Raw genomic sequence first — 13,853 nt, forward strand, 5'->3', positions numbered from 1 at the left:
ATTTTTGAAGCGTAAGTTTCCGCATTACCAAAGTGATGTTGCTTTGGTGTTCTCTGGTCTCAACATCAGAACTGACGCATGAGTTTGGTTGATCAGGTGAATGGTGTCTGCAGTTCACAGAAGGGCAGTCGGCACCTTTTGGGTCGGTACTGTGTTCAGGGTCTTCATGTTTTTCCTGTGTGTTAGACCTCCTTTTTATGTTTTTCTTGTAATTTTTTTTCTCTTCTCTTCTTTGAAAAAAACCAAAAAACCTTACTATTTCCTTTGTTGCGATACAAGGATTCCCTACAAGATTGCCGTGCTATGTGACCACAAAACTGCCTTTTCTTCTGTGTCATGCTGTTGAAAAACTGCTAGCAAGCAAGTTCAGTCTAAGCAGTACCTCAGCATTACTTGTTTTGCTACCTCTTGTAGTTTTCAGCATGTTCACATAATAACAGAATTAGAGGCCCCAATATATGTTTTGGTGCATTTCTCAGTAGCCCAGTGTTCCAATTCACAGAGAGCATCACCATATTCACACTTAAGGAGTCTAAATCTTAAAAGGGAAAAAAGGCCCCAGAAAATGGCAGGTATTTTGCATATCTGCAGTTGTATCTATAATCAGTCCTCTGAAGCAACAGCTAACTTCAGGAAGACAGCAGTGGGAAATAACATGTTTGGGTTTTAGCTCCCAGCATCACTTAATTTGCTAAATATTCAAATACAAATAAAGTGACACAAGCAAGAGACGTTATATAAATATTGACAATCGGAGGCATTCAGTAATCGTCCGTAAAACTCTGAAGGATCATCAGAATTCAAAAGAGCTGGGTTTAAAATGTTGCATTTGTAACCGGGATGTTTGTTACAGGCTCGGAACCCCGTGCTCCGTTTTAGTTTCTATTCTTCCAGCTCTGAGGATTGCCAGTGTTTCTGAGGTCCCCATGGCACTTGAATGAAACTCTGTTTTCTACCTGAGCCTAAGCAAATCAAAACAGAGAGGACAACCATTGTACCCATTCCTTCGAGTATCAGACTGGCACCACGTAGGGCACAGCAACAGAGAAAGCAAGTTTGGTTTTTTTTTAAAAAGTAAGTTCTGGAAAGAAGTGTCAACAAAAAAAATACCTGAAAACCCCAATACCTAAAATAAATGGTGTGGGAATGTCGCAGTGCACCCCTGCAAGTTCTCCCTCATGGACAAAGCTGAGCGACGTCCTGATACAGTGATAAATCCTGACATGAAGAAAACAGATTTGAACATTTGATTTGACTGTCTAGCAGAGACAAACTGCGTATGTAACATTATTAGTGTCACCAAGAGATTGACTGCCTGCCTTCCTGTTGCTTGTTCAAGGAGATTTCCATTTACCCTCATCTAACTCCAAGATAAAGAAGGGACCATCTGTTCTTTCTCCTTCACTCCCTTCCTTATTATGGTCCTTTGTTCTCATGGTCTCAAATACTAATTCATCCTCCCCAATGTCCTTAGTACATTGCCTGGTCTATCAAATACCATGTACCCAGCTTTCCGTCAGTCTGTTTGGCCCCTAGGTGTTCCCTGCGCTTCCTTATTTGCGCTTCCTTATTCGTTGGCACATGTATTTCCCTAGTCCTGGTGTCTTACTACATTTCTCTGCTGTGCCAGCGTACTCTAGAAAACCTGCAGCTGGCATGAGGCCTCGGGAGGTGTTACAGAACTCTGTGCTGCAGTTGTGCTGCAGCTCTGAGCGTGGGTTGTGAAGGACAGGTCTTGGCTGCACTGCTATGCCTCTTTCATGTCAAGAATCGTTCTCCTTTGTAAGAAACGCTTAAATACACTCAGACACAAAAAGTAAGGTCTGCCTTACCGTATGTCTGTATGGATTTTTACCAAAGAATTCTGACTCTGCTGTGTTGTCTGCTCGCAGAAGACAACCTTCAAGAATGATGTGTCCTTATGATATCACTGCTTAGAAGACAGACCATTCAGTGAACAGTTGTTCTTTTGCTGGTGACTATGGACAAGGATGAATTTTGCCAAAATCCGTTTTACAGTAATGGGGATTTTTACAGGGGCTTGTTCATTAGCTCTCCTCCTCCAGTCCTCTTCCTGCATCCCCATTAAAAAAAGAAATTGCATTAATGTTACCGGTGGTGAAACTCGTACCTGTGAATGCAGTTGGAGTTCTCGTGCAAACGGGGCTTCTGGCATTTTTATGTACTCTCTTATTGAAGGCAGCCCTAGGAACCACACAGTTAAAACAGCATATGCCCAAATGAGAGCAGTGGGGAAGTTTAGGGAAGAAATATGGTGTGGATGATGGCTTTGTGTACAGTTCTGGCATGATTTCTCGGTTTCTTCGCTCCCTAGGGAAAATACTGTAGCAGCCAATAGCCAAACCTGTATAAATATAAATATAGCTCTGCGATGGTACTGTAAACAGCCTCTGCCTTTCCCTTCTTTAACATCTCTGAGCCGGTCTTGCATGCTTGATCTCTCTCACGTGTGTGTGTGTGTATATATATGTATGTATATCTTACTTTATATAAAGAGATTGCACACCAAATAATAATTCATTTTCTATCCCAGCCCTTTAAAAGCATATAATGTGCTGTAGGTTTTGAGTTCCAGTGAAACATCAAATCAGATTTTAGGCATAGCTGCAGTTTTGTGAAAATAGTCACCATGTAATAGTGTCAGGACTGCCTCTGGAGACGTTTCTGACAGACATCTTTGTATAGTTAAACCCAAATTAATGAATGTCACTACATGGGCAGGAAAAAAATATTAAGCATCAGCATTTTCAGTTGCTTCATGTATTATTCTGGAATTGAGTAAAGGCCCCAAGTGGCACAGAAGTAAACATTCATCTAATAACTTATTTGCAGTATAATTCATCATTCTAAACATGTTTGTGTGAATTCAGCATCTGTTTTCAAGAAATAATTTTTGTGCTGATTTTATTTGAAAATGTTTGTGGTCTTGCTATACGTTGTTACGCGTATTTTCTCTCAACAGAGTTTGCACTTAGGATAGTGAATGCTCCGATGGCCTTGGATTTAGCTTTTGGCATACTGTGTGAGCTGCTCCAGCGGTGGGGCGAGATCCGTGCCGGTGTACCGATCCTGCTGGAGTGGCTGCTGGGAGACAGCGATCTGAAAAGAGACTCCGAGACTTCAGCCCCGGTAATTTTAAGAACCAGTTGCTATCTCGTGTTGGGATCGCTACGTTTCCGCAGTCTTGTGGTAGGAATAGAGTGAAATATCTCATCTGATGAAGCCTGATGATCGCTACTCCAGTATTAACTGATTTACAATTTAAAATAACAATTCACATGGACAGTATTTAGAGTAACAGTAATTTGATGTCTGTTTCCTGGCAATATCAGCATAAAATTAAAGAGACCAATAAGCAAACATTGAAATAAATCAAGAGTTACTTAACAAATCATTGTTGACTGAAACATTTTGAGGCTGTAACTAACTGCGTTCAGTATCATTGCAGATGATGGCTTGCCTTGAATTTAAACTGCTGCTGTGGGTGTTCCAGGCTCATCTGGCATTCAAGCACAGTGTTCTCCCAACTGCTGGCTTTTCTAGAGGTGTCATTTAAATATTTGGTAACTTCGTGCCACTTTCCATATGACTGATTCTGTATAGCACACAAAACAGCCTCGTTCACATCAGTCATTGTCTTCAGAAGGATTATTTACATAAAGAAAAACTTTGCTATGCTGGTTCTCTAAAACCTAATGCTGTATAATACGCTGTGCCCTCTTTGTCTTGAAAAGACTGTAAAAATCAAAATAATGCTGGAAGGTAAACCGGAAGGAGCAGGAGCAGCTACACCTTTGAGAAGTTTGTTGACAATTAATATGACCCATGAAATATATTATGAAACTTTTCTTAAGCTTGTGATTTAGGTATGCCTTTCTGATGTTTCACTGGCTGATACAATTTTCCTTTTTCATTTAATCCACTCAAAAGCTGCATGATATAGCAAATTACCATACTGGTTACAGAGAGGTCTCTGTGAAATATAAGACAGTTTCACAGGGGAAGGCAGGCACATGTTAAGGATTAGGACTACTATTTACTTCCACTGTTTCCCAAGAGTTTTACCATAACTGCCTGATTTTTGAAGGTAAAATTTCTTTGGCAAAGTAGGAACTTCTTTTACTGCGTTTTCTCAAACTTTTGAAAAACGATGCATATGAATTTTTACCTTTTTTTAATATAAAGAAGCTGTTCCGTAACAGCCTGCATTGTCTTTATTTCTCTATGTATCTTCTTTCATATCTTTCATAATTTTCTCATTATGATCAAGGCCACAAATCATTTTCTAATCACTATTGTTTTTCCTTTTGTTAAGGAAGAAGATGATTACCTGTTTGATAAAGGGGAAGTGAATTTTTGGGGAGAGAAGTTGACTCATGTCAGACAACTTAGTAAGCACCTTTTACAGCTTATATCAATGACTCATCTAACTTTATCAGATCACGGAGAACTTAATCGACTATCAAGGATAGCACTGGACCAAGCCCAGCTCGTTGGACACCTTCTTAGAGCACTACGTCCGACTCCAGAATTTTCCAAAACTGCAGAATTCACAAGATTGGCTATTCAAAATGAGAGAATATCGGTCTGCCTTAAAATATTAAATCTGCTGAAGTCTGATGATACTTGCAAAAATGAAAATCTGGAAAAGTAAATTACTAAAAGTTCATCCTCAGGGAGCTGCACACATGTTACTGGATGGGCAGGGAGACTGAATTCTAACGATGTTCAAGGAATAAGGGATTGCTATAATGACTCCGGTAAACCTGCAACAAACTATTCAGTATTCAGGCTAAAACCACATTTTTTTTATATATAAGTCCATTGATTTTTTTTTTTTTTTTTTTTTTTGGTCAGATGTGCTGTGGGAGACTGTTCCTTTTAAATGCATTTGCTAATTTCATTCAGCTGAGCATGGTTTATTATAGCTACTGTAGGAAGGAAAGCAGCTAAACCTAATATTTTCCATTCATCCAGGTGCAGGCCACCTGTAGTCAAGTTACATTTTATCCCACATTTTTACCTCCTGTATTTTAATGCCAAGAAAAAGTTGACTTTTTTTTTTTTTTGGGGTCTCCTTTCAAGATGTGGAATGGTAATTATTAAATTAATGTGGGTTTTTTTAATTTTATTTTTAAGTGTTTCTAAAAGAAAAGAAACAAACCTTGGCTTCTTTGTCCATGACAATTTTTAGACTACATTTTAAATTTCACTGCATTTTCCTCTGGAGGAAGGCAAGGATTCTCACTTCGGTAGTAACCTTGTTTTGCACATGGAAACAGCATTAGTTAGACTTGTGCGTGCCTCTTTTTTTCCTGTAAATCAAATAACTACTTTTATAAAATTGCTCTAAAATGGAGACTGCTGCGTTCAAAACAAAGCAGCTGTTCCACCGCGAACAAAACAGTTTCAGCTTTACTTCAAAACACCTTGCTCTGCAAGCGGACTCGGAAAGTAAGGTCCTACTCGGTAGAGTTAGGCCCCCAGAAGTGTGCCAGAAGCGATCTTGTGCTGCAGCGCTTGCGCCCGGGAGATGCTGTCACCGGCGCTCAGGTGAGGCAGCTGTGGGGGATATAGCGAGTGCTCGACAGTGTCACCGTCTGAAACACAAAAATGTTTGCTGTGCTTTGCAGATGTATTTTTCTGGAAACTGAAATTGGGTTTCAATATGAAAATGAGACACCGAAAATACATACGTATTTAAAAAGGGTATTGTTACGTTCCTTTAGCCAAGGGCTGTGACTTTATGGTTGGCTGTAGCGTAGCTGGGCACAGCCACAACGGAGATGTACCTCGCTTTACGTTGTTATTTCAGTCTCCTTGGAAGAGCAACGTCTCCAATAAACGGTTGTTCGCTTTCAGTCTCTTCACGTAATTGCATATTAGCACAGTTTAGTCGTAAATCTTGATGATGATGACGCAGGTAATTAGCAGTTTCTCCCACGGCCAGTGCCGCAAGAGGAGCGCTGCGTGTTCCGGCGCACGCCCAGCAGGTGGCGCTGCAGCACCGCCGTACACACCCGCGCGCCCAGGCCCGGCTCCGGCCCCCTTAGCGCCGGGGTCTGCCTCAGCCGTGCCGGGGCCCGGCTTAACCTCGCCAGGGTCTGCCTCAGCCGTGCCGGTATCTGGCTTAGGCTTAGCCGTGCCAGGGCCCGGCTTAACCTCGCCAGGGTCTGCCTCAGCCGTGCCGGCGTCTGGCTTAACCTCGCCAGGGTCTGCCTCAGCCGTGCCGGCGTCTGGCTTAACCTCGCCAGGGTCTGCCTCAGCTGTGCCGGCGTCTGGCTTAGGCTTAGCTGTGCCGGGGTCTGGTTTAACCTTGCCGGGGTCTGGCTTAGCCATGCTGGTGTCTGGCTTAGGCTTAGCTGTGCCGGGGTCTGGTTTAACCTTGCCGGGGTCTGGCTTAGCCATGCTGGTGTCTGGCTTAGGCTTAGCTGTGCTGGGGTCTGGTTTAACCTTGCCGGGGTCTGGCTTAACCATGCTGGTGTCTGGCTTAGGCTCAGCTGTGCCGGGGTCTGGCTTAACCTTGCCAGGGTCTGGCTTAGCTGTGTCGGGGTCTGGCTTAATCTCGCCAGGGTCTGGTTTAGCCGTGCCGGGGTCTGGTTTAGCCGTGCCAGGGTCTGGCTTAACCTCGCCAGGGCAAGGCACGGGCCCGCGCCGCTCGCACTAGCTGGGTGCTGTGGTGCCTGCCGGCCAATTCCTTCCCGCTTCTTGAGTTCAAATAGAATCCGCTGTGAATCAAGATACGCTTCTGAATTAGGTTTAGTGGACCATCTGAAAACTGCACAAGATGAAGTCGCTACTAAACAAAAGATAATTTAGGAACAAAAGTTAAATACTTTCTGTAAGTTTCCAGGATTCGGGGTTACTTCCATGAGTAATTTACAATGAAGCTTGAGACTTCAATAGGCAAAAGGGAAATGTTGGAATCTGAGATGTTTCGCAGAATGCACGCTACCCAACTTAACAAGCCACACTGTGAGTTAGGCTAAAAATTAATTTGTTTGCATCTGTTTTGAGCTCCTGGGGAAAGAACAGCCCCGATTATGTCTGGAAGCCACTCTTAAATAGTCAAGACCAGTACAATTAATTAACAGCTGCTGGTTTTGCCACACCTTTCCAACATTTTTGAACTAGTGTAGCAACAGCTTTTATAGTAGAAAACAAACAGAACTTCGCATACTATCAGAAATTACAGTAGGGTTGTGTGGCCTTGCTCATGTCAGTGGGTTAGCATAAGACTATCTAGTAACATTGGTGCTTTTTTTATTGGGTAGAATTTAAAATGCATATACATATATATTCGATATCGATAAATGCAGACAGGTAACAGCATAGTCGTAGATCCACGGTGTCCGCAAGACTTAAGTAACTTTGTGAAGCTTTGAGGACTTGGTTAATCGGTAAACCAAATAGCTTGAAAACTCAGTCTTCCTTATCGTGGTTTTAAAATGCGACTGAAACCTCTGTCATCCCACCTTCGTTTATAGAGAGCAAATAAAAAAAAAAATTGTATCAGCGTACATACGTTTCGCCACACACTGCTGGTGGCTTGAGTTACTATGTAACTAGTCAAATCAAGAACCTTTAAACCCTAAGCTGCAATTGCAGAAGAGGGTTAGCAAAATCTTGTACCCGGGTACTTATCTGCCATGTGTTTGATCAAAGTCAATTTATCAAAGTATTCCTCCAAATGACGATGACACATTGCTCCTTGCACGATTATCATCATGAACGGTTTACTCAGTTCACTAGCGGGCAGGCTCTGCTCTGAAGGTGATGTTTTCATCACACAGATGTTTGGGAGGAGGAAGAGCTTGATCTCGGGCCGGTAGCGCAAGCGAATGCGAGTGGGCCAGGCAGGAGGTTATGGGAAAAGATGGGCGGCAATGGGAAATGATGCACGTTACGCCGTGCATCCGCGTTAGTCCCGCGTTCAGGTGGCTTCCCGTTTGAGGGGCAGGGCCCTGTTGCTCGGTCCGGAGCTGTAACCCCCCCGCAGGGCTGGAGGAGGGAAAGGCAGGAGGAATTTAAATTTTGTTTTGGAAACCCCTAGGAAAGCAGAACCGGCTCCCGGCGGGTGCGGGCACTAGGGGGTGGCAGATCCCCGCGCAGCCGCCTCCCGCCCGGCCGTGCGGGCTCGCCGCCGGGAGGAGGGACGGGCTGGAAGCAGGGCCGGCTGCGCCGCTTCCAAAAGCGCCCGGCGAGCGGGGGACTTGCCTAAGTGAAGTGCCGGGATACGGGAAGAAACGAGGTTTGGGCTTTTTATCCCCCAGTTCCTCGTCTTTCCCGGGCGTTTTTTCGGTCTCTGTTGCTACGCTCAGCCCTCACTTCGCAGGCCAGGCTCGCTCCTCCGCGGGTGACGGCTCACGGGCGGGTGCCCGGGGGCGTGCAGCGGCGCTCCCGGTGCCCCCGCGCAGCAGCCGGGTCCGGGCTGCCGGGGGTGCGCTCGGCGGGTCCCGCCTGTTGCCCCCCCGCAGCCTCGGGGGAGGAGGTGGGGGAGGAGGGTAGGAACCAAACGGGAGCGTGAGCCGCATGGCGGCGGGGGGGCGAGTGTGAAAACCCGACGCGAAGTGCTCTAATACCCCCCCCCCCCCCCCCGAAGTTGCTTTCCTTTGCAAATGTGTTTTCAAAGTGCAGGGTTCCTGCTGACGTGGTCAGATTTTCACCCTTGGATTTCCAGGGCCTGACATCCCGGCTCGGAAGCTAAAGGGGATCAAACGCCTCTGCTGGCTTTAGCAGCAATAAAACTTTGCACGTCCGTCCATTTTCCCCTTCCCATTTGTCCTGGCGCTGAGCAAACGCGGGAGGGGCCGGCGGGTGCAGAGCCGCTGCCTCCGCCGCCTTTCCCACGTCGTGTTTGCGCAGCCTTATCGGCGCGGGGGGGGGGGACGGGCGGGGGTGTTTTGCACGGCGGCTGCCGGCCCGCCTTGGACGGCAGCCCGCTCCCGGCCCGGGGAAGGAGCCCCCCGGGCAGGGACCCGCCGCTGCCTTCGCCCTCGTCCCGGCGCCTGGGGGCAGCCCGGCGGGAGGGTTCCCGGGGCGGCGGGCGGGGGCCGCGGCTGGGCTCGGCGAGCGGCTGGCGCAGCCCGGCGGGTCACAAGACCTCGGCGGCTGCCGGGCCGCGGCGGGTGGTGAGGTGTGTCGGGGGTGAGCGTGGGAGGGGCGCGGGACGGGGGGTGGGAGGGGGGTGCATGGGGTGTGGGGTGGCGTATCAGCTCGGCCGCTGCAGGGTTAACGCCGCCTCGCCTCCGCGCTTGCCCGCCAACCCTTCCCAAACTCCAAACAGAAACAAAACAACAAACCAACCCGAATTCCCCAAAAAAGGGGAGAAGCGGCGGGGCGCGCAGCCCGCGCCCAGCCGCCGTCCCGCCGGTCGCACCGGGGCAGCGCGGGCCCGACCTTTGTTTCAAACCAATTACGTGGCAGAAGTTTATTTTCGGTGGGGCGGGAGGAGAGGTGTCCCCGGCGCTGCCGCGCCTCTCCCGCGGCACTGCGCACCCGCCTCCGCTCGGCGGCAGCCGCCACCCGCCCGGGGAGGCCGCCGGGCGGCTGCGCGGGCGATTCCCGGACCGCTGACGGGGGCTCGGGCCGCAGCAAGCGCGGGGGCGGCGGGTGTTCGGAGAGGGGTGCGAAGAAGGGCGCTTCGCAGGGGCCGAGCCCGTAAGGCGCCGTCCTGCTCTGCCTCGGCCGGTTCCGCGCCGCGAGCGGCCCCTGCCCAGCTCCCCCCGCCCCGTCCCGCCCCCGCTGCGGGTCCGCCCGGCTCGGGGGCACCGAGGGCTGACGGCAGGCAGCACGGCGGGGCTGCCGCTCCCCGCCGGCCCGCCCCGCAGCTCCCAGCCCGCCGCCGCTCCCGGCCCTGCGCAAAACTTGGGGCGGCCGGGGCGGGCCGGGGCGGGCCCGTCGGGCGGCGCGGGGCGGGCGGAGCGGGGCACCGCCCCCGCGGGCCGCGGCGGCGGCGTTTATATGGGGGCGGCGCGGGGCGTCGCGGAGTTCCCGCAGTTCGCCCGCTGCCGTGCAGCCGCCGTCGCCGCCTCGGCCCGGCACCCGCCGTCCCGCCCGCCCCGCCGGGAAGGAGACGGGACCATTTCGGATCTCAAGCAAACGGCCCCCTCCTATCTAGTCGTGGCTTTTCCAAACCCTCCGAGGAGAGCGGGATCTTTCGGTCCTTCCTGTATTTCCGACCATTACAGGATCTAGAAATGTCGACGACACTTTTATCTGCCTTCTACGACATTGACTTCTTGTGCAAGGTAGGGAGGAGCGTGGCTCCCCAGGCGCGACCCGGGCTGCCGGCGCCGGGCCGGTGCCGCGGTTTGCAGGACGGCGCTCCGAGCTGCTCGGCCGGGGGACGGATCCCGGCGGGGCGAGAGGCCCGCGCCAGCCCGGGACGGGGTGTGCGGCTGGCGCTGCGGGCGGGTCGCCGCCTGACAGCTGGCCGGGTTAAAGCAGCGCGGGTCCTGCTGCAAGGCGGCTGATGCAAGGCTGCGAGCCTCGGGAGAGGCGTGCTGCACCCTCGCTACGGGGGCTTTTGGGGTGGGTTTTTTCTGGAGCTGTAGAGGCGCGGAGCTGCTCTGCAGGCGCTCGCCCGCCAAGTGTTGCGCTGCCGAGAGGAACTTTCTGAAAGTTGCGCATGCAGCGGAGCCTGTAAGGGAGCTTCTCCCCGGCTCTGCCCCGCTCGCCCTGGCACGCCAGCGCTTGCAGCAGACCCGCTCTCGGGGCCGGCTGGGCGGCCGGTGGCGCGACCCCCGCCCCGACCCCCGCGGTGCGCCCACAGCGCCCGGCGGTGCCGCGGAGGGGGCGCTGGGCGCCCGCGGGAGCCCTGGCGGTGGGCTGGCAGTCACCCTGCAACACCCTCTCTCTCTCCCGCTCCCTGTCTCCCTCGCCCGCCCCCTCCCTCCCTCCCTCCCTCCCCCCCCCCCCCCCGCCCCGGCAGACGGAGAAGTCCCTGACCAACCTCAGCAGCATGCTGGACAAGAAGGCCGTGGGGACCCCGGTGACCCCCCCCAGCTCCAGCTTCGCGCCGGGCTTCCTGCGGCGGCACTCGACCAGCAACCTGCCGGCGCTGGCCGGCGGCTCCAAGTTCCCCAGCCCCACCGGCTCCAGCTCTTCCTCCACCTCCTCCTCCTCCTCCTCCTCCTCCTCGTTCGGCAGCCTGAAGGAGACGGGCTCCGGCGGAGGCGGCGGCGGCAGCAGCAGCCCCACGGCCCTGCTCAACAAGGAGAACAAGTTCCGGGACCGCTCCTTCAGCGAGAACGGCGAGCGCAGCCAGCACCTCATGCAGCAGCTCCAGCAGCAGCAGCAGGCGGCGGCGGCCGGCAAGGGGGGCGGCTCCGGCGGCGGCGGCGGGGCCCCCATCAACTCGACGCGCTACAAGACGGAGCTGTGCCGCCCCTTCGAGGAGAGCGGCGCCTGCAAGTACGGCGAGAAGTGCCAGTTCGCCCACGGCTTCCACGAGCTGCGCAGCCTCACCCGCCACCCCAAGTACAAGACCGAGCTCTGCCGCACCTTCCACACCATCGGCTTCTGCCCCTACGGCCCGCGCTGCCACTTCATCCACAACGCCGACGAGCGCCGCCCGGCGCCCGGCGGGGGCACGGCCGCCCCCCCCGCCGCCGCCGCCGCCGCGGCGGGGCCGCACCACCACCCGCACCACCCGCCCCCGCACCCCGCCGGCAGCACCGGCGACCTCCGCGCCTTCGCCCCCCGCGACCACCCGCTGGGCGGCGGCGGCTTCGGGCACCCGCGCGGCGGCGAGCGGCCCAAGCTGCACCACAGCCTGAGCTTCTCCGGCTTCTCCGCCCACCACCACCACCACCACCACCCGCACCCCCACAGCGCCGCCCCGCCGCCGCCGCCGCCCGGCGGCCGCCTGGACGCCGCCCTGCTGGAGAGCCCCGGCGGGTCGCGCACGCCGCCGCCGCCCGCCTCCGCCTCCTATTGCGAGGAGCTGCTCTCGCCGCCCTGCGCCAACAACGCCTTCGCCTTCTCGGGGCAGGAGCTGGGCAGCCTCATCGCCCCGCTCGCCCTCCACACCCAGAACTTCGCCGCCGCCGCCGCCGCGGCCGCCGCCGCCGCCGCCTACTACCGCTGCCAGCAGCAGCCGCCGCCGCCGCCGCCCGGCGGGGGCTGCCCGCCGCCCCCCGCCTCGCCGCCCTTCAGCTTCCAGCCCCTCCGCCGCCTCTCCGAGTCGCCCGTCTTCGACGCGCCGCCCAGCCCCCCGGACTCCCTCTCCGACCGGGAGAGCTACCTGAGCGGCTCCCTCAGCTCCGGCTCCCTCAGCGGCTCCGAGTCGCCCAGCCTGGACTCGGGCCGCCGCCTGCCCATCTTCAGCCGCCTCTCCATCTCCGACGACTAGGGGGGCCGGGGGGGCCAGGCTGCCGCCGCCCGGCCCTGCGGCTGCCGAGCAAGTAAGTTAACGAGCGAAGAAAGTGAATCCTTTTCTTCTTCCTTTTTTTTTTTTTTTTATATATATATATCTATCTATATATACACCGAGAGCCGAACAAAACAAAAAACAAAAAAAGCATTTTTGCAAAAGGGCAAATGACACGAACTGAACAAACCTATTTTTATAGAGAGACCTTGGAAGAAGGGGATTTTTGTTTTGGGGTTTTTTTTGTTGTTGTTGTTGTTCTTTGGAGACAAGTTATGATATGCACCAGCAGCAGCCATTCCATCTGTGTTCAAAAAAAAAAAAAAAAAGAGCGAGTATTAGAAAAGACACCACCAGAAAGCAACAAACAATCCGGGGAGCGCGAGTCCTGCCTGTCCAGCTCCTCCAAACCTTCAGACACACACACAAAACAGTGACAAACTAGTTTGTCTTTCAATCCAGTTCGAATAAAAACACAGAACATACTAAACCTATAAGCTTTTTTTTAAAAAAAAAAAAAAGAAAAATCCAACATCCTGCCAAGAATATGCCTTGATAACAACCTTTTTTTATATATCTATATATTATTATTATAACATGCTAAAACCTTCATTCCAAAGTTTAATATTGGTTCCATTGCCACCACTTAGTGGATGTTTGGCTTAGAACAATTTTTTTTGTTGTTGCTTTATTTGGAAGCACTCAACTGAGTTTAGTTTGTAATTGTTGGAGAATAACTGCTGATTTTTTTTAATTTTTTTTTTAGCTGTTTGAGTTGATTGCATGAATGAGTCACTGCACACAACTCAATATGAAACTATTTAACTTATTTATTATCTTGTGAAAAGTATACATTGGTAATTTGTTCATACTGTATTTATCGGGTATGATGAAAAGCAATAGATATATATTCTTTTATTATGTTTAAATTATGATTGCCATTATTAATCGGCGAAATGTGGAGTGTGTTCTTTTCACAGTAATATATGCCTTTTTGTAACTTCACTTGGTTATTTTATTGTAAATGAGTAAAATTCTTAATTTAAGAGATTGTATGTAATATTTATTTCATTAATTTCTTTCCTTGTTTACGTAAATCTGAAAGATTGCATGGTTTCTTTATAGAAATCGGTCTCGATGCTGTGGAAGTAGTTTGAGGAATTTCTATGGGTTTTTTTAGAATGTAAATGGTTGTAGCCCGTCCGAGTTGAAAAACAAATGAGAAAAAAAAAAAAAACAACAAAACACCAAAAACCAACAAAAAAAAAAGACTGACTTAACAATCAGACTTCAAAGTGGCAAATCTAATTCAGACTTGTTTAAAGTAACCAAAAAGTATTTTTTGTTGCCTAACTCCACCAATCACACTGTGATATCGTCTCAAAGTATGTAGCAATAATTGGGGGTCCCAGTATTATGTCTCACAGTGCCTTCTTGAGGGTCCATGCTTGCCTTAAAT

At 51.5% G+C, this 13,853-nt stretch overlaps 2 protein-coding genes across 3 annotated transcripts in view; both read left to right on the forward strand.

Annotated features, from left to right (window-relative positions):
• The window catches only part of THADA (THADA armadillo repeat containing), a 168,316-nt gene extending 162,434 nt beyond the window's left edge, over positions 1-5,882 (forward strand). For both annotated transcript variants that reach the window (XM_076334455.1, XM_076334454.1), the window contains 2 exons: positions 2,984-3,150; positions 4,337-5,882. In XM_076334455.1, the coding sequence (XP_076190570.1) occupies positions 2,984-3,150; positions 4,337-4,675 (506 nt within the window). In that variant the 3' untranslated portion in view covers positions 4,676-5,882. The remainder of the gene's footprint in view (positions 1-2,983; positions 3,151-4,336) is intronic.
• A 4,136-nt stretch (positions 5,883-10,018) lies between these two features.
• On the forward strand, positions 10,019-13,609 carry ZFP36L2 (ZFP36 ring finger protein like 2). Its single transcript, XM_076334456.1, has 2 exons — positions 10,019-10,271; positions 10,955-13,609. The coding sequence occupies exons 1-2, from the start codon at positions 10,221-10,223 to the stop codon at positions 12,374-12,376; spliced, it is 1,473 nt and encodes a 490-aa protein (XP_076190571.1). The 5' UTR covers positions 10,019-10,220; the 3' UTR covers positions 12,377-13,609.
• The last annotated feature ends 244 nt before the right edge of the window (positions 13,610-13,853 follow it).

This window comes from Aptenodytes patagonicus, chromosome 3 (assembly GCF_965638725.1).
Source record: "Aptenodytes patagonicus chromosome 3, bAptPat1.pri.cur, whole genome shotgun sequence".
NCBI lineage: Eukaryota > Metazoa > Chordata > Aves > Sphenisciformes > Spheniscidae > Aptenodytes > Aptenodytes patagonicus.

What these genes read in the sequence shown, in the direction of transcription:
- ZFP36L2 (XM_076334456.1), top strand. Translation starts at nt 10,221, where the DNA reads ATGTCGACGACACTTTTATCTGCCTTCTACGACATTGACTTCTTGTGC. An exon ending in ACATTGACTTCTTGTGCAAG is followed by an intron (nt 10,272 to 10,954) that starts GTAGGGAGGAGC and finishes CCGCCCCGGCAG; the next exon opens with ACGGAGAAGTCCCTGACCAA.